This window comes from Aphelocoma coerulescens, chromosome 1A (genome assembly GCF_041296385.1).
Source record: "Aphelocoma coerulescens isolate FSJ_1873_10779 chromosome 1A, UR_Acoe_1.0, whole genome shotgun sequence".
NCBI lineage: Eukaryota > Metazoa > Chordata > Aves > Passeriformes > Corvidae > Aphelocoma > Aphelocoma coerulescens.
In genome coordinates this window covers 7,581,854-7,600,435 of record NC_091014.1, presented here as the reverse complement: position 1 = coordinate 7,600,435, position 18,582 = coordinate 7,581,854, and the positions used below count along the sequence as shown (strand labels likewise).

Sequence of the window (18,582 nt, the reverse complement as noted above, 5' to 3'; positions counted from 1 at the left end):
GGAATTCTTTTGTCAGCTCCTAAGACAAAACAGGGAAGTCACCAGGTCACTCAGCCTATAGCTGGCCTTAATTTTTGTCCCATCGCTCCCTGTCAGCATCCACACAATGGCTGGGTCACGCTGTCCGAGTGGTGCTTCCGACAGGGTGACACTGTGGCTGACACTGTCCCACCTCCTTTCTCAAGCAGGACTCTTGCTTTCTAATTACTGAAGCTGTTCTCCTCTCCCCTGACAAACGAGTTTTTGCAGAAATGGTTGCATTACTTGATACAAGCCCTCTTAAACACGTCCCTGTGCAGATCCCCCATGTGATGGGTAACATCAAGCACCACTCTCTTCCTGCTAGATGGGAGAGGGTTTTAAGAGCTGTATCTTTAACCATGGTTTTGACAATTTTGCCTCTGTTCACTAATCCATTGGAAAGGACATTAATTTTTCAAGGAGTGGGATAAAGAGGTGCAGAGGGAAAGCCAAGGCCTCGCACACTATATATTTCTCTGGTCCTATCAAACCTGTAGGAGGTGCTTCATCATTGTCAGCTTCTGTTTTCTGGCTAGTCAATCCAGCTCTGGGCTGTGCATGTGTTTCACAGAGCCTCAAAGCACTTCTGTAACAGGGAAACCCACACTGATTTAGAAGGTGAAGTCTTGTTAGGCATCAGCCATTGGCTACTTGCCTTCGTATCACCATCGTCCGTATCTACAGCATATCTCTTGGGCCTTTCTTCTCAGCTTCAAACCTACATCTGTCACCAAGTTCCCTTGAAATGGAATACTTAAAAGGTTGTTCCTGTTTATTTGAATACATGACATCATAGTTCTCTTACCAAAGTACTGCTAGAAAGACAAATGCCTGAGAATACAGCTGGGATACCCTTCCAAGGGAAAAAACAACTGGCTTACAACTAACCTGTCCTGCTCCAGAGCACCAAATAGCCTTTCTCATAAGAAATAATAGCATGAACAAATTTGAATGAAAAACCATTGTCTAATGGGTTCCTACTTCTTCATACCTGATCCCTGAAAGTGTTCAAGGCCAGGTTGGATAGGGCTCCGAGCAACCTGATCTAGTGGGTGGCATCCCTGCCTGTGGCACAGGGGTTGGAACTAGATGGACTTTAAGGTCTCTTCCAACACAAATCATTCTGGGATTCTGTGATTCTATACTGGCTTATTTCAGAAAGCTCAGCTCATGTTTGGTACTGTGTTGTTGACCTTGACAGACAGGACAGGCTACATAGACCTCTGCTTACCAGACAGGAGTCTTGGGTCAAAATAAAATCTTTTTTCTCCCTCTTGAAAAAAATAATAACAACATAAACTATTTATCTAGGAAAGACTCGTGGAAATAAATAGTGGAAATGAGGACTGTATTGAGACAGTGAAACAATAGTTTCACCTGACTGTCTCCCATCCTCAGAGCTTTGAGCCACTAAGGTACAGGTGCCTCAGATATTGCCCATTTTAGTGAAAAGGAAGAGCAGGGGAAGTGAGTGTGTGTGAGGGCTTTGGACTTGGACCAGAGGATGGCATGAGCAGTGCTCCAGACCATGCTCAGAGGATGGCGTGACCACAGCTCACCAGTGCAGGGCAGCGGGCAAGTGCCATGGCTGGGACAGATGAACCAGATTTGCACCAACAATTATCTTCCTCCTCTTCATTACATATTTTTCCCATTGAGTCACACCTAAAGGACCAGATTTAAGCATTGGAACAGGCTTTCCAGGGAAGCCCTGGAAGTGTGTGAAAAACAAGTGTGTCACTTCCCAGTATGGTTTAGAGGGCATGGTGGTGTTTGGTTGAAGGCTGGGCTTGGTGTTCTTGGAAGTCTTTCCAACCTTAATGATTCTGTGATACTCTGACTGCAAAAACAAGCGAGTCCCAAGGGCAGAGCTCAGCCAGTGCTGCTCCTCACCGAGGGCAAAGTCATCTGTGGCCATGTCCCCTCTCCCCGGTCCCCATCAAGGGTCAACCCCGAGGCTCAGCTCAGACATTCCAAGAACTGTCTCACAGCCATCCTCATCCCAGCCACCATCAGTTACATTTATTAGGTCCAGATGCAGACCAGCAACAGGGAGGATGCTCTGCAAACACATGGCATAAAAAGAAAGATAGTCCATTCCTCCAGGGTCTTGAAGAGTGGGTGTAGGACAGGAGATGGCAGATGGATGCAGGCACATGAAGAGCCAGTGCTGGTCAGTGCGACAGGCAGCTGCTTGCCAGACTGGCCCCAGTTCAGCAAAGTGAAGTGCTGCCACATGCACAAAGCTGTGCAGACATCAAAAACACACTGCTTTTCCTCCCTCCCTCTCTCGACAAGCTTAGGAGTTGCCAGGATGAGAAGGTGGTAAGAAGCGGTCAAGTGGGAGCAGGGTGTTTATTCTAAGAGTTTACTGCAATCAGTGGGCTGTCATCTCTCCCTATCGCCTTTCAGCAGCTCTGTCCAAACAGTGGACAGAGTGACACAGATTTTCGTGGATTCAGCACAGTAATTGCCTCCCATACAGGCAGTGAGCATTTAGGAAAGATTCTGCCTCCAATTATAATTTCTGATGTGATTCAAGGAAGAACACGCTGAATTCTTCTTTATTCCTGCAGTCACCGGCTAAAGAAACGTGCCATGGATATTTATAGAACTGACATTGTAAATAGCATTTGCATTTGGTGCCTTCGAGTTATTTAGTGTGACGGTACTTTCACCAGGAGGGACTTTTCATTTTGAAAGGGAAAGGTTCTCTTTGGAGCCATTTTCTCCCATCACCTTGGCTGTTTGTGTTGGATGGAGCAGTTCTGTGGGCAGTTGTGATAATTTAGTGACAAAGTGACGGCTGTACAGAGATTAGTGTGTGAGGGTTTTGGGGCTGTGTCACAGACAGTTTATAGGATTCTCCGAGACAATGTTTGAGTTACAGTGAAGATGAATAGAGAGGAGGGCAGTCATCAGAACAGTTCATGGCACAAAGCAAAACAACTGCCAGCCTGCCTTCCCTAGGAAACCCATTGTGTAAATATTTGGGTAGGAGCCTCCAAAGGAGATTTAAAGTCTTGTGATAAAGGTAACTAAAACGTCCTTTCCTTGAGAAAAACAGCTGCGATTCAGAAGATCCCATGAGTAACCAGAAGACAGATTTCCTCTCTGTAGCATCTCTGTATTAGAGTAAACAAACATATATGGCAGGACTTGCTGTCACTGATGGACCTCAAAACATTTTGCAAAGGTCAGGATCAGTTTTTCCATCCTCGAGGTGCAGAAGCCAAGGAGCAGAGAAAGAATGCATGCCCTGTGTATGATCGGCCCTCCTGCAGACTAATCCAGCTCCTCAGCCACATGAACACATTGCTCCTGGTCTTCACGTGCCTTACAAGCAGTATTTGTGTTTGGGTATTGACTATATATTATCCCTAGACTTTACACACTCATGTATATAAATGACAGAGCTTTTTAAAAGCACTTGTGCTCAGTTCTTCAAGCACTTGGGGGGTCATGCTGCATGTGCAGGCACTAAAAGAAGTGGCAGATTTTCAGAAAAAGATGTGACTTACTGAGATGTTTGGGGGCAAGAAAATGTGTTCTGCGTTTTGGTGCATAATTTCCATCTGAGCTTGTGTTAAGTCTGGCCCATGAGATGCTCGTGGCCCATATTCACACCCAGCGCGTGCAGCTCACTGCCATATGGATGAACTGTTAGCACTCAGGAGTGTGTAACAAAGTCCCACCTCTTCACATGTCTTGAGAAGCCTTGGAAATAGGAGGGATTGGTGTGGATACAGCATCCTGGCAGCGCTGCAGCTGAGTGAGCAGCAGGAATAACTGTGGAACTCAGCTAGGAACTCTCACCTCACTTGAAATGCTTGAGTGTTCTCTCTGTTTTGAGCATCAAGGGCATCTTAACTGTTAGGCTGAACTTGGCTTTTTAATTTCTGGAGGTAGGGAAGAGGGATCTTGCCTTTCAGAAGGAAAGTGGAGGACTGTGTTGGTACAGGAAATCTCACTGAGCTCACTGTGGAAACCAGGACTTGATCAGGACTGAACTTCCCTGTTTCCCTGCCACATCAAGCGTCCTCCTCTTCTGACAGGAAGTCTTCTTAACCATTGTTTCTTGTCCCTTTGCTGGGATTTTGCTTTTTCAAGGTGAAGGGAAAGCTATGCCTTTGTGCCTCTTAGTTCAAGTTCCTCTTTGCTTAGTTGTCCCCATCCTTCTCTGGGTATGAGCCTTGGGAAAAGAGAACCTTAATTCAGTCCTGTGGTCTCCCTCCATCCAAACTGCCACTCTCAGCTCATCTTGGTGACCTCCTGCTCCCATCCATAGGGCTTTGGTGTTGATTTCCCTTCTCTGATTGCACAGGGAAGCAGAAAGCATTCCCTGACTCGTTTCCCAGGAGCCAGCAACAGCCCCATGCACAGCAGTGCAGCAGATAGTGCAGAGCAGCCAATTTGCAGTGTCAGAGGCAGCATCTTTTACCCAGACTGTGCTAAATCAGGGCCTTCTCGCTGTGCTTTGAAATGTTCCTGTTTCTTGCTCTGACAAACTAGCAGAGTTTGTATTGATCCGACGATGCAAAAAAGCACATAATGTGAGCTTCAGACACCTGGCGGAATAATAAAGCAGAAAGAAGGGAGGGCAGGACCATCATATTTTAGCTTATATCGAATAGGAAGCCTGTCTCTACCTTCTTTTCTTTTCTCTTGGAGAGCACTGTGCATTTCTAAGAGGAATGAAAAGCCTCATGGCTGGGGGAAGGAAACGCTTCCAACCTGTGGACCTGCTGAGCTTCAAGGGATGTTCATGAAATGCCTTTCAATTAGTCAACCATCATGTGCTGCATTTCAGAGCATTGCTTTATTCAGATATTTATTCATGTTCCCAGCTGTTTGCATTTGGGATCTCTTTTAGCACTGAAAGCACTAAGGGGTTATGAAACTCTGGGCTGGAAAAGCATGGAAAGCTAAAGAAGCTCTGCACGGAAAGCAAGTGCTTTGCTGAAACATTAAAGCACAAAGTCAAAAACCTCAGAAAATGTTCCCTCTTCCCCCTTTCACCTTCTTTTATTCATATTTCAACTTTGTTATAGCAAATGGAGCATAACACACGAAAGCTGGACTGTGTTGCCATCCCTGCCATCACCACGACAAACTCATTGCTTTATCTCTTGACTTGGATAAAGTCATATTAAAGGTGGAATATAAGTGCACATTCCCCATCTTGGAGATACAGTGGATATTTGGCAGTAAGAGGATAAGGGAGATGTCAAAGCACAGCTCAGGCACTCAGAGTTTTATCTGCCAGGGAAGACCAGTGAAGGAAGCTTGCAGTTCCTTGTGCCTGCATGAACATGATCCACACGACTCTTGTTCCAAGCAGGAGAAACCATTGCAAAGCCCTTCTGTGAGCCTCTGGTGTAGCTTTACAGCTGAGCTGAAAGCTGTTTAACAGTGAAAAATCTCACTCACCAAGTAATACACCTTAGGAGAAACCATATTTTGCATAACATTTCTTACTGGAGGAAATTTTCGTAAGACAATTTACTGCCATGGCAGTAACTGGCTGACATTTATGAGAAGCCTTGTTTTACAAGGCTTTCCTTTGGCTGCAATGCCAGGGCTCCAGTTGTGTTGATGGAAGAAGAGAGGGAAAGCATTGTTATTTGGCATGCAGGATACTCAGAGGCGTGCTGATGTGAATAACAAAAAGGGGTAAAATCTGCGTGAATCACATGGGATTGTACCTTCCACAATTGTAAATTGTGCATAAGTTGAAGGGAAAAGCTCATTTGGACTAAAGTTTTCTCATAATACACTCTGCATCTTGCATGGCCAGCCTGAGGTTCAATAGAGTTGTTGGAACATTTGAATGTTTGCTTTGTGGAAGGGGCTGGGAGCAGGGTAAGACTCGCTCCGATCCGACCCTAAGGGAGAGATGGATGTGGGACAGAGAGGGAGGACAGAAGCACCCAGAAAAGGCTGATGGGCTCCTGTGCTGAGAGACAGCAGGATGAGGGTGATGCTGCTGGAGACGACTGAGGTTGCAGATCCCGTGGCAATGGCCGCATGTTGTCTGGAATCTTGAATGGGCAAAGTTGATGGAGGAGCATCCACCACTGCCTCCCAGATGCCAGCACATCCAGCCCCATCAGCCACAGGAGCACCTGATTTTCAACCCACACAGCTGAAGCAGAAAGCTGAACTGTCCTCAGTTAACCCCCCAAGCACACTTCTCCCCACTCTCTGCAAGGCAGCTTTGCATCAGGGGCTCAGCTCAGCTGGCACTGGTGGGGAGAGGTGATGGATAAGGGCAGTAATGCCCAGGATGCTGCAGCACTCGTCTCCAGCAGTCTGTGACCCCCCTGCCAGGATCCTGTGGACCCTCTGCTCCCTTCTGGTGATGCTTTAGGACTCATCATGGCAAGCAACATTATTAAATTGAGCTGGGGATCCATGCAAAGCACAGGAAGGTGCCTTTGTGGGGGTGGGTGGGTCCCTGGTGGTCTAAGCAGAGCTGTGAGACTATGCTGGGTCTGTGCCAACATGGGTCGAGGTGTGCGTGAGTGTTGTAGGGCAAGCCCACACTGGGGGGGGTGCCTGTGTGCTGCCTAAGTCGTGCTGAGAAAGGGATTTCCAAGAGCCAAAGAGGCTTAAGGCGGCCCATATCCCATTAACAGATAGTGGGATTGTGCCTGTGCCTGAAGGGCTTTGTGGGACTAAGCTGAGATCTGTAACTCTGCAAAGCGAAGTGGCTCCTCACTCACCGTGCTCTGTGCAAGAAAGGGCTTAATGCACTGTAAAGGACTTCTCTCATACCACAGCTCATTTATTTCTTAGGACCTCAATCTATGGACCTTGGAAATCTTACATAAGTCTTGTATATGTTATAGTTTGATTGATATCATTTGCTAACTGTTGTAATAAACTGTGCTGGTATGGAAGCACCTTTGGACCAGTACAATGGTCACAAGTGGCTCCTGTGGTACATCTTAAATAGTATACTCCAAGTAGGACAAGCCCATTTCAGGATTCAGGGCAAAGCAAACACCTGAGGCCACTCCAGGGAACACCATCAGCACGGTCCAGGGAGGAGCCTGGCTCCTCAGTACCTGTGTCATGGCTGGATCACTGCTGTTGAGGGGCTTGAGGAAACTTGCCTGGATGTCTCCTCTGCCAGCTAAGCCAGCTGCAGAGCTGGAGGCTTCAGTATGAAATGTCAGGACTTCTGTGCTGCAATCCATCCCCTGCCCCCATTGTACACACTGGAACAACCCCCTCCTGGCAGCTGCATCCAAGCAGGCACCAGACGCCGCTCCCTGACAGCTACCAGGGTGGCTGTTCTTTTTCTCCTTCCAGCCTTTTCTTTACCCTGGTGCCAAAAGATGGGGGACTAATTTAAAAAGAAATAAGTAAACACAAACCAAAAGGACTGCATCAAATGAAAGCCTCCAACTTGTGCTGGGGGAGACCAGCAGCCACGTGCTGAGCTGGAACACCAAGCACCCTGACACACGTTCCTCTTCTCTCTTGCAGATGACGGAGGGTCGCAGATGCCAAGTGCACCTTCTTGATGACAGGAAGCTGGAGCTCCTTGTTCAGGTAGGAACTGCATGTTTCATCATTTGATAGTTTGCTACAGCCACAGCTTTTCACAAGCATAGGGAGAGAAAAGGGTTTTCAGCTGGTTTTCTCAGCAGCTTCACACCGTGATTGCCTGCAGAGCTCAGGGAAGCTTCAGTAGTGCTGCCTGGGAATGATCTGCAAAGGCATATCTGTGGGAAGGCCTAACTTAAGACATATTTTTACTTTATTCTTTGGTAAAACTGTCCCAGTCCCTGCCAATGAGATAGAAAAGCACCTCTGGTCATTTTTGACACCGTTATTATATCCCTTAACTATATTTTTTGAGGCACTGCTTTGAGAAAGGGATTGCATCTGCTTAAAATACTTCCAGCTTCTCTGCTCGCCATCGTAAATTGCTGGGGTTCAGTGCTGGGCTCCACACCAAAGGGGACTGTACTCATGCTCCCACCTGCATTGGGAACGTGGTTGGCAGCAGAAGATGTTGTGATGGTGCCACAGGCGGGCATTGCTTGTAGGCTCATGAGTCAAACACAAATATGTATTAAAATAAATCCATGATCCATCTGCCTTATTTTTTACTTTTGTAAAAAAAAAAAAAAGGAAGACTGGAAACAATGAGAGTCTGGTGGTGGCTTTGTAAGGATGGGCTGGTGAAAACTGCAGCGTCCTACACTTTCCTGACAATTTTGGCTTCTGTCTCAGAGATCCCCCAACGGGTTAATAACAAGAATTAGAAGAATGTCTTTCCTTTTACAAAGGCTTCAGGCCAGCCACAGGCAGCCAAAGCAGCAGGAAATGAAACTTCCCATAGCACCCAAATGCCCTGGCTACAGCTGATAAGACTGGGGGGGAGGAGGGCAGGATCCTACCCAGTACTGACAAACCTGAATGGGGATGGCTGAAGGCGACTTGAATTGCCGGAAGCACATTCAGCCTCGCTTTCTGGAAAGTTGCTTAAAAATACCATTACAAAATTGTTAATGGGTAATGGTTTTTAAGCACATAGTAATCTAGGAGGTGAAATCCCTCAGCTGCCCATGACACTTGGTGTGTTCAGAGAGCACCTGGATAACCATAAGTCAGGCCAGTGGTGGAAGGAGAACAGCTAAATCAGGATGACTAATTAAAACAAAACACCATACCAATGGTCTCTGCATAGGCTGCACCAGGTTCTCTGATGCTTTGCAGCTGGCTGAGGGGAAGTTTAGTCACCTTCATCACAAGGGCACAGGACTTGGCTTCCTATGTCATCTAAATGCCTTTTCTAATTTTTCTTAGTTCAATTAAAAATTAAAATGGACTATTGGAGAATATCTCTGCTAAAGCACTGCTCAGTATATTAATAATCACAGCTTAAAATATACAACAGGAAATCTATGTGAGCTGCCCTGGCCAACCTACTTATTTGGGGTTTAATCAATGACAGTAAAAAACCACAGGAAGATGACAGCCAAGAAGCCTGGTCTGGGAAGGTGTGTCCCCTTCCGAGGGAGCAGAAATGGTGTCACGTGATACTATGTTTTTTTAAGTGTTTGATCACACCTTCAATGGAACTCTTTGTAATCAATATAGGAAGCAAATTGCTCTGTAAATCACACTAACTAGTTTGCAAGTGACCCGTGGTTGAATTTTATTAGTACAACAAATTGCTTTGCTGTTTTCAAGTAATGTGTGAATGGGGAAAGCCAGGAGGGTGATGATGAAAAACTCATGGCCAGAAAAAGCACTAACCTCTGTTTCATGCAGTACTCAGATCTCTGAGTACCCCAGTGCCCCCATATGTACAGGAATGTCCAGTGCAGCATCTCAGATGCTTTTCTGGCTTAATGACAATGCTGCTAGGTAGCTTGTACTCAGGGTGAAATCACCTTTAGGCGGAGCAGATGAAGATAAAGTGGATGTTTTGGACTTGAGTATGTCTCCAGTATTAATACTCTTTGCAGACATGGGCACAACACTTCGGTTTGCCTGCTTTACAGGCAAAGCCACCAGCATTGGGGGGTCCTTGAGCTGCTCCACAGGGGCAGGAGTGGGCTGAGGTTGCCAAGATGAGCAGTTCTTTGTCCCAGCAGGTCCTCAGTGGGCTGGGCTCCCTCTGGGAGCAACATGCTCTTTGCTAGGGGAAATCTCACCAACTGACCCATATTGTTTGTATCTTATAATGAGACTTCAGATGAAAGTTGTTTTGTAAGTTCTGAGCACCATTGTTTTTATTAATGTTACCTTATCTTGTAGCTGAACTGAAATAGAAGCTGTAAATAAAATGTTCATCCAAGCCCAAGCTTCTGGCTGTCATTTCAAAGCTGTATTTTTCCATGAGTGTCTTGCCATGGGCTGGAACAGAGGGCTGGTTTGCTGGGTTTTGCCATGAAACAGGTTCCTCCATAACTTTGTTGGGCCTCAAGATCTGGACCTGCATCGGCTTGAATTGCTCAGGAGTCAGTCTCTTAAATTCTCATGTGAAACTTCCTTCTTTTCACCAACCTCAACCTTTTTTGGAGGCTTTTCCCCTCCTACGGGAAGTTTAGGAAAGAGCACTGGGGATCAGTAGAACTGCTTCCTCTGCCGCAGGTGAGCTCAAAATAGCAGCCTAACCTTCATCTGGCTTTACACTGCCTTTCAGTACTTGTGTGTGTGATATCAGGTGCTCTGCCCAGTGGAGAGTTCAGGGGTCATGCTGCTGTATTTTCATAGAATCACAGAATCATAGAAAGGTTTGGGTTGGAAGAGATCTTAAAAACCATCTAGTTCCACACCCCCTGCCATGGGCGGGCCACCTTTAACTAGAACTGCGTAAAGAATTTCTTCCTAACATCTAATCTAAATCCCTCCTTTTTTCAGTTTAAAACAGTTCCTCCTTTTCCCATCTCTATCTGCCCATGGAAAAAGTAACTCTCCCTCTTTTTAATAAGACTCCTTTAAGTACTGGAAGGCTGCAATGGGGTCTCCCTGGAGTCTTCTCTTTTCCAGGCTGAACAACCCCAGCTCTCTCCTCTTTTCTTCATGGGAGAAATGTTCCAGCCCTCTGATCATCTTTGAGGTACTCCTTTTTGGTGTAGAAAAAAACCAGCAGAAGATGGTGGGTCTGACTGAAGGAGAGAGCTGAGTACAGCTCCCTCAAAAGGATGCAGGAGGGCTCCTGGAGCATCTTGAAACAGCTTTGGCCAGTGATTGTGGGGAGCTGAAATTATTTCTCCTCCTGCCTCAAGTGCTGCTGGGCAAAACTGGATGCATCTGGGAACAATCAGGGTGTTTGCAAAAAGCAGTGTATTAAGCAAATGTACTCCCTTTCTGTCTGTGAATTAGCCATGATCAGACTCAGGGGTTTATGAATATGTCATTTGAAACATATCAGTTGCTGAGTAATGAGGACCATACCCCGGGCTGCAGGAGGACAGGGAGTGGAATTGGTGCTTCTGCTCACAGGAGTCACCAGTGGCTCAGTGTGACAGCTCTGCCAGGCCAGATTGAAATGTTTCAACACCACAAGTTCCCTCCCAAAACTGCAAAGACCCCTCTGACAGGCCACACAGCTATTGCCAGTGGGACCCACCAGGCACATAGGTTTTATTTGCATTCCCATACCCCAAAAGTGAGATTTTGGCTCCGAGGCAGCATTTATAACCCCTTCTGTGAATGTTGGCTTGCTTCAGTGTTGGCACAGAATGCAAGGGTTTGGGGTTACCATCATCTGGAAAGAGATCCTGGCTTTACTGAATCAAAGGATCTTGACTGAAGTCTTTTCCTCCCAAGTTGAGCGGCTGCAGAGTGATGCAGCAGCAGCTAAGGAAAAGCAGAAACACAGGCTTTGCAGATAAAAGAAAAGCTTCCCCAATGTGTTTTGTCAGATAAATGCTGAAATTTAGAAGGGCTAATCATAAATGGAGACAGAGGAGGATCATATGGAAATCTCTTCCTGAGGGTCTGAAACTCAAAGGCTGTTTGACTTGGGATTAGGCAGAAGAGTTGTATTTGGTGTGTGTTTCATTTGATAAATGCCTGTTGAAGATCTGGGGTGTGTGGCAAGTTTACACAGTATGTTTTTTTGACAGTTTTTTCTTTCTGAGCAGGAGCAGAGTGTGGCTCCTTGGATCTTAAGATCTGGGGGCATTTTTCCTTTCTGCTTGATGCATGTTTATTTTCTAGCACAGTTCTTTTTTTTAAAGTGTTTGGCTTCATCCAGCTGATCATTTTCAGCAAGCAAGAGCCTTTTCTTATTTCTGGAAAATGGATTGCCTCCATTCCCCACTCGCAGCCTCCCTCTCTGTTATATTGTTTCCCAGTGACCGTGTATCATTTTTCTGCTGCACATGAAAGGTTTGTGTTGCTTTATTTAAAGACTTCTGCATAATTGGCTATTCATTCCTTTTCATGTGGGTTTTATAAACATGGCTTTTTTTCTGGGATGGCTGAATCAGGCAGCCTGGCTTGATCCTGGCTCCTGCACTGGCTGGCAGTGCCTGTTATCTGACAGCAGCTCCAGCAACTGTCATCCAAAAGTGTTAAGCCTCCTAATTCTTTCTCTCTGGAGGAGCTATTGCAGAAATTGAGCTCAAGCGAGGCTCATAGCAGAGCTGTCTGTGGGGTCTGGAGGCTCTGCAATTCGATTGTAGGAAATATCTGGGCAATTTGTTGCTAACCTTCTTCCCAGGAAGCACTGAGCCTGATTTGTAAGAGCCAGGGAGAAATGGAGAAGTCAGCACAACCCATAGGTATTTTGGTGATTAACCCACCTATATGTGCATGTTGACACTTCTTGAGTAACTCTTCTTGCAGCATTTCTATCTCCCAGCTGCCGTGCAAGTGCACCCAGAAACACATTAGCAGTGATATGTGTACATGCACAGCCAAAATTAATGGGATGCACTGGACCTCCAGTGCCTTGCTCAAAACCAACTCTGCTTTGAGTGAGTCAGGAGTCTTTCAGGAGCCCAGGATTTGTTTCCAGTGCACTTGCCGTGGTTCAGCATCTCATCCCCAGGAACCGCTTCCAAGCCAGACTGGGAGACGCTGGAGCTGTGAGTCAGCACCGGGCTGGCAAAGTGCCCTGTGGGCTGCTGACTCACTGCCACACGGGTGGATGTCACCAGCGTGGCTGTCCCAGTGGAGAAGATCCGTTTGGAGCACACCGGTGTCCCTCACTACTCTGGGATCAGCCTCACTGGCACCAGCCTGAGGCTCGCTGTCCTGGGGAAGCAATGGCATATTTCGAGAGCAATAGCTCCACTAATTATAGCTGGAGGGAGAAATAAAATGTTCTGCTCTCCTCCCAGGAATCTGTTATATTTTTTGCAGTATTTTCAGTACTGCTTGTGATCAAGAAATTGCAATCCATGGGGTTTTATCCATGTTTTGTTGCAATCTCCCTTCTGTACGCCAATGAGCAGGGTGGTTACCTGGGCTGGCATGGTGGGAAAACTGCAAGGGTTCCCCTTCAGGTGGTGCTGAGGCTGGCACCTGCCTATGTTGGGAGAAGCTGTCTAACTTTGGATACAGGTTTTGCATGAGGACGACAGCAATATATCCCATGCTGAGTGAGGGATAAACAAGCCCCAGGATGGTCTCAATCTCCCTGGGGAAGCCACAATAATTGCAAAAGAATGGGGTCCAGCCCTGCTCCACTGCCAAAACTGGGGATCCTTTTGGAAACATCAGCCCTGGGGCTGATGCAGAAATGCAGCCGTGCAGCCCTGACCGTAAATGGAGATGTTTGGGTGCCAGTAGCCATCCTTGCCATGTGGGAGAGGCGGCCCCGGTCCCTGCAGCACACCAGGCTCTGCTCCAAAGGCGTTTTTAACTGTCCCTGTGGAAGGAGGGAGCAGCCAGTGGGCTGGGAGCGAGGAGGCAGGAGCGAGCACAGGGGTGAGTACCACCCTGCTGACCCCGCTGCCCTCCCCTACACCCTTGCAGGAGTATCAGGTGAATATATTCTTGGAGTTGCCTATAGGGCATATCCTACTGGTCATGGAGATCTGGGATGGGCTGGTGATGATGCCCTTGGTGAGTGCCCGAGAAAGGATCCCTGCATCCCCTCATCCCACCCAGCCTCTCCATGCCTGCAGTGAAGCGGCTGAAAAATGTTCCTTCAGCTTCATACAAGGGCTCAGAATTGACTTGATTTCTGTCCTCTGAGTGGCTCTCAAGGTTGTGGGTTGGTGTGTTGCTCCTCCAAAGAAACAAAGCATGTTTTCTGTAGGCAGACAAATAACTGGAGACCAGGCTGAACGTGAGTGGAGTTTTCTACTAGGGATCTGGCAGGATCTAGTCCCTCACACTGGGAAAATGTGCAAACATTGGATTTGGAACATAATTTAAAATAAATTTGAGCTGAAGGGGGCTCAAGTCTGCCTTTCAGAAAGGAGGCTTTATTTTCCCAAATTGCAGTGCTAGGACTTTGGTTTCTTTAGGAAATAAATCCTGATTTACTACAGAAAGAGTGAGACTGTAGTCCAGCTCAGCAAGTGTTTGCAAAATTGCAAAGGAGATGTTTTAACATCTTTGGCATTAAAAATTATGGAGGTCCAAAGCATTGGATCAACTCAGAAGGATCCTGCCAAGCACTGTCTGAAGTGGGGTTCATATCACTGGGACAAAGCACACAATTGCCCCTTCACAGCCTGTGGCTCACGGCAGATGAAGAGTGTGAAGCCACCCTCTTGACAGGAAAGACTTATCCTGGCCTTCCTGTGCTTCCCAGGTTCCTGTTTGAAACTTCTGATCATTTTGAGCACAGCTGCAAACTGCAGATACATGGCAGGGCTTGGTCACCATAGGATGGGGAGAGATGGAGGGGAGATTGCTCTGCTAAAAGGGAGGTGGGAGCCCGGACTGGCAATTCATGTCTGTGCTCTCACTGAGCAACCAGTGAACAGTGAGTTAAGAGCTTTTCTGCTGAAAAATATATTTAGTGTTTCTCCAAGGTAAATGTGGTGCTGGGAGTGTGGTGCTGGGAGCGTTCCCAGTCCGCACACCTCCTGCAGACACAGTTGGTGCACAATACCTAGATGTTGTCTTAGACCAGGTAAATGGGTAAATGAAAAATGGACCAGGAGAACCAGGTGTGCTCCCAAATCCATCCTTCCAGCCTGCAAGGCGTGTCTGTGTTGAGCTGCTCTGCAAAGGCTCTCTAATCTCTCAAAAAGCACCCAGCACTGCTATCCATGGCCTACAGAGCTTATGGTGTTAGACTGGAGGGCTGTCTTGGGGGTTCAGTTCTCAGCTTAGGCTCCAGTGAACCAAGAAGTCCACAGAAGTCAAGCCTCAAGGGGAAAGTGCTTGAAAATGGAAAAGGAAGAGCACAGGGGCTGAAAATAAAGAAATTTGATGTGCAGAGCTGGGGAGTGAACAATTCAGCTTAAGAGCCAGAGGGATCTCAGGCAGGGTGAAGGTGGCAAAGCAGATAATCTCAAGGTTGCCCTTGATTATGAGGGCAGAACTGAAAAGATTTGGGAGAGGAAGCAGAATTAGCATCTCAGGGGGAAATCCTGAGCCAGGTTCAGAAACTAGGGGTGAAGAGCCTCTGCTGTGCACCCTGGCTTGGCTCCATTAAGAGCAACAGAGTGGTGCTAGTCCAAGCTCAGCAGCTCCCAGGTCTGCTGGATGCTCCAGGCTCCCCGGAGCTCACCGTGGGTGAGAATGGACTTGGCCCCTGTGCTACAGAGAGCATTCCAGGGATGGAGCTGCCACAGGAGAACATTCCAACAAGGCAGCCTGTGCAGAGCAAGCTGGCAGGTAATGCACATCAGTGAGGGTCACAGGGAGCAGGATTTGAAGAGTTCAAGTAGGGTGCACAGCTGCAGGCAGGGATCAGCAGTGAGCCCAAACAGACAGGGAACATGGAGCACCTCCGGAGCGCCTCCAAGGGTCTCTGCCATGCAGGAAGGTCAATCTGGTACAAGCAGCTCTACAGAAAGCAGAGCTGTGTCTGGGAAAGGCAAGACTGGAAATTAATGAAACCCAGCAGGGATAGTTCAGCCCATCCAGATTTGTTCCTCAGCACAGGCATGGGAGGAGCACGAGCAGAAGCTGGGACAGGTGGAGGCAGGGGGCAATAGCCGCTGGGAGCAAAGTGTCCCCTGAGAACGTGTCGGGTCAGGCTGACCTTGCCGAGAGCAGAGGTACTCCTGTGTCTTGAGGAAGTTAATTGGAGGGGAGCATGCTTCTCTGGCACAGCAGTGCTGCACATTCCCTTCATTCTGAGCTGCCTGATGGCTTCTGAGAAATGCTTACAGCTGGTTTTCCCCATGTGCCCCAAGACTGAACCTGAACCCTGCACGTGTGCCAGGTGCCACATGAGGAGCCTCAGGAAAAAGACTCCCACAGCAAAGTACTTACAGCCTCATAAGAAAATGAACTGGGAATGGCAATCATTGCCCTCCGCAGAGTGAAATGAGGGTGTGATTTCCAAAGGCCTGCATAATCAATATCCCTATTATCAGTCTTCCAGAATAAATTGCTTTTAAACTAATACAGGCTGGGGAGCTATCCATGAGCTGTCAGGAGAGAGATAAGCTCAAGACACATGTTTATTCATACTGCATATGCTGAAAGCAGGATGTTCTTTGCAGCTGGCTAAATGGGGGCGAAGATATTCAGCAATTTTTTGCAATTCTTCTGCTAAAATTTGTCAAATATCCTTAATTTTGAGCACACCTGGAACTTTTCAAACTTACTGGGGGAGCTGATGAAAATCCTACTAAAACATCTGGTGAAGGGAGAAAGTTATTTCCTTTCCTGTGAGGTAACTCCTGAAGTTTTGCAGAGCATCAGCAATTTAAATTGTCCTGCTGACCTCCCACCACATACACCAATACAGGAATGGCACATCCAGCATCTAATGGGTCTGTTACAAAGAAAACATCTCACTCACAGTTACTTGGGAGAAATTCAGAAATCCACTATTGTTTCTGCCTGGCTCAGCTGCTCTGTGGCTTCAGTGGAGCTTTTGTTCAGTCTGGACCAACCTGCCAGTGTCCAACAGTGGCTGTGAAATATGTCATTGTATCCCATGAGATGCTGCTCCAGCCATGGACAAGCCAGTGTCCCCCAGCCTTGCTTCCCCCACCCAGGGACAACTGCAAAATCTGCTCAGCCATGAGGCATCAACAAGCTCAACAGTGGAAATAAATTAAGTTTAGCAGCAGGACAATGAGGCTGAAATGCACAGAGCTCCTCCTGCTCTCTGCTGCTGCTGCTCCTTCCTGGTGGAGTAGCCCTTGTGTTGGTGCTACATCCCATCCCTTGCCTTCAGCCCCAGCTTGTCTGATGTGTTCCATGGCAGGCAGTGGTGAAATTCATCTCTTCTGACTTAAGGCATAAACAGTGTGGGTATCTGTGCCTGAGCCATGCTTTTAGAGGTGATGGAGGGAAGAGGGCACTTGTAGGGCACAGCTGAGTTCATCCTAAAAAGGATCATCTGAAATGAGTCATGCCCCTTTCTCTCCTCAGCTGCAAAAAGACTCTGCAATCAGCTCTCTCATAGGTGTTCACACTGTGGGTGGTTGTGGGTGGTCACATTAGTCCTGTTCTGGCTCCAGCTCCTCCTTTCATGTCCTCCTGGCTGGACAAGAAACCCAAGGAGATGAGAAAGCACTAAATGTGGCACAAGACAGAATCTACCTCCTGGAAGGTAGTGGAAATAGAAAATTATTTTTTTATAGCATGGCCTGAGCAAGCAATTTTGAAAAATAATAACAGATGTACCAGAGATGATTCCAGGAGATATTGAACAGTCCAGAGGAGTGTAGCTCAGGAGAAATGATAAATGAGGCAGCATAGCAGATTTGCTTTTGAGCAAGGTAAAAAAGGTGCATTTCCAATTGGAGCTAGCATTTCAGGATGGAACGTTTCCCTTTATTGCTGCCGTCAGGATGTGCAGCACAAGTACGAGGCTGATAGTGAACGGGCGAGCAGCTTGATTGTCTAAGCTGCGTTACTCAGCTTATAGAAAATAGTTTTCTGTTCCCTTTCCTTTTCAGCCTCAGTGGATGCAACTTAGACAAAAGATCTCAACTTTCAACCAAAAGGCAATTCCTTCAGCACAGCACAGTGAGAGCTTTGGCCACAACTGAGGCTGCTGGGCTCAGGGACATTGCACATAATGAGCAAAAAGGCTCTTAACTGTCTCACTGGGAAATTATTTCCTTTCCCTTTCCCTTGCTGCAAGTAACCCAAAGCAGCAGCTGACCATGGCTATGTGGTGTCAGGTGGGAGCAGTTTGCCTGCAGCCACAGATTCAGGCCACGTAGTTTAGAGCAGCTCAAACCTGTGCTTAAACAGACACAGGTTTGAGCATCACACCTGACAATGGCACCGATTGAAGCAAAGATGAGCTGGGTCTGGCACCAAGGTGCTACTAGCAAAGGCTGCTAGGGCTAGTTCAGCCCACCTGTGGCACAGGAGGGAAAGTGGCATCTGTGACCACACAGAGGGGACAGGAGGCTTGGAATGGGCAGCACAGGCATGCAAGGACACCATGCTGCCCTTTCTGAGGGAGACCTGAGTGCTCCCCAGCCCTGCTTACCCCACCTCTCCCTCTACAGTCCCGATCCCTTCCCTCTGCTTTTGTCCAGGAGTGTGTTTTTTTAGGCCCATTCTCTCTGGAATGATGCAAAATGCCATCCTCAAGTGTTAGAGCAAATCTCCAACCCCCAACCCTTGCCATATTTCCAGTGTGTGGCTTGTTGGTCCTTTTTCTCTCTATTTCAGGGAGGTGCCTGCTCACGGGGAAACTTTGGGCTCTGTGAAGTCGAAATGGATTTGTCTCTCTCTTTGGTGGATGATTTCCCCGATTTCCCCTTCTCCCCCAGGGCTGCAGTAGCTTGCTGACAGCAGCACAGCCATGAGTTGGGTGCCTGGAGAAGGAGTGAGGCAGTCACTGCAAGCACAGAAAGGCTGCCCGTGTCGGCCACAATACTGGATATCATCAGAAAAACCATCAGCTTTTCTAATTTTCAGGACAAAGGAGATGGCTCTTGGCTTATAATTGGGTCATGCTTTAAAAAATCCTGCATGAGC

General features: G+C 47.4%; 1 protein-coding gene across 2 annotated transcripts in view; it reads left to right on the top strand.

The window, feature by feature from the left end:
• Nucleotides 1–18,582, top strand: part of FRMD4A (FERM domain containing 4A) — a 174,632-nt gene that overhangs the window by 42,330 nt on the left and 113,720 nt on the right. For both annotated transcript variants that reach the window (XM_069035126.1, XM_069035136.1), the window contains exon 2: nucleotides 7,516–7,581. In XM_069035126.1, the coding sequence (XP_068891227.1) occupies nucleotides 7,516–7,581 (66 nt within the window). The remainder of the gene's footprint in view (nucleotides 1–7,515; nucleotides 7,582–18,582) is intronic.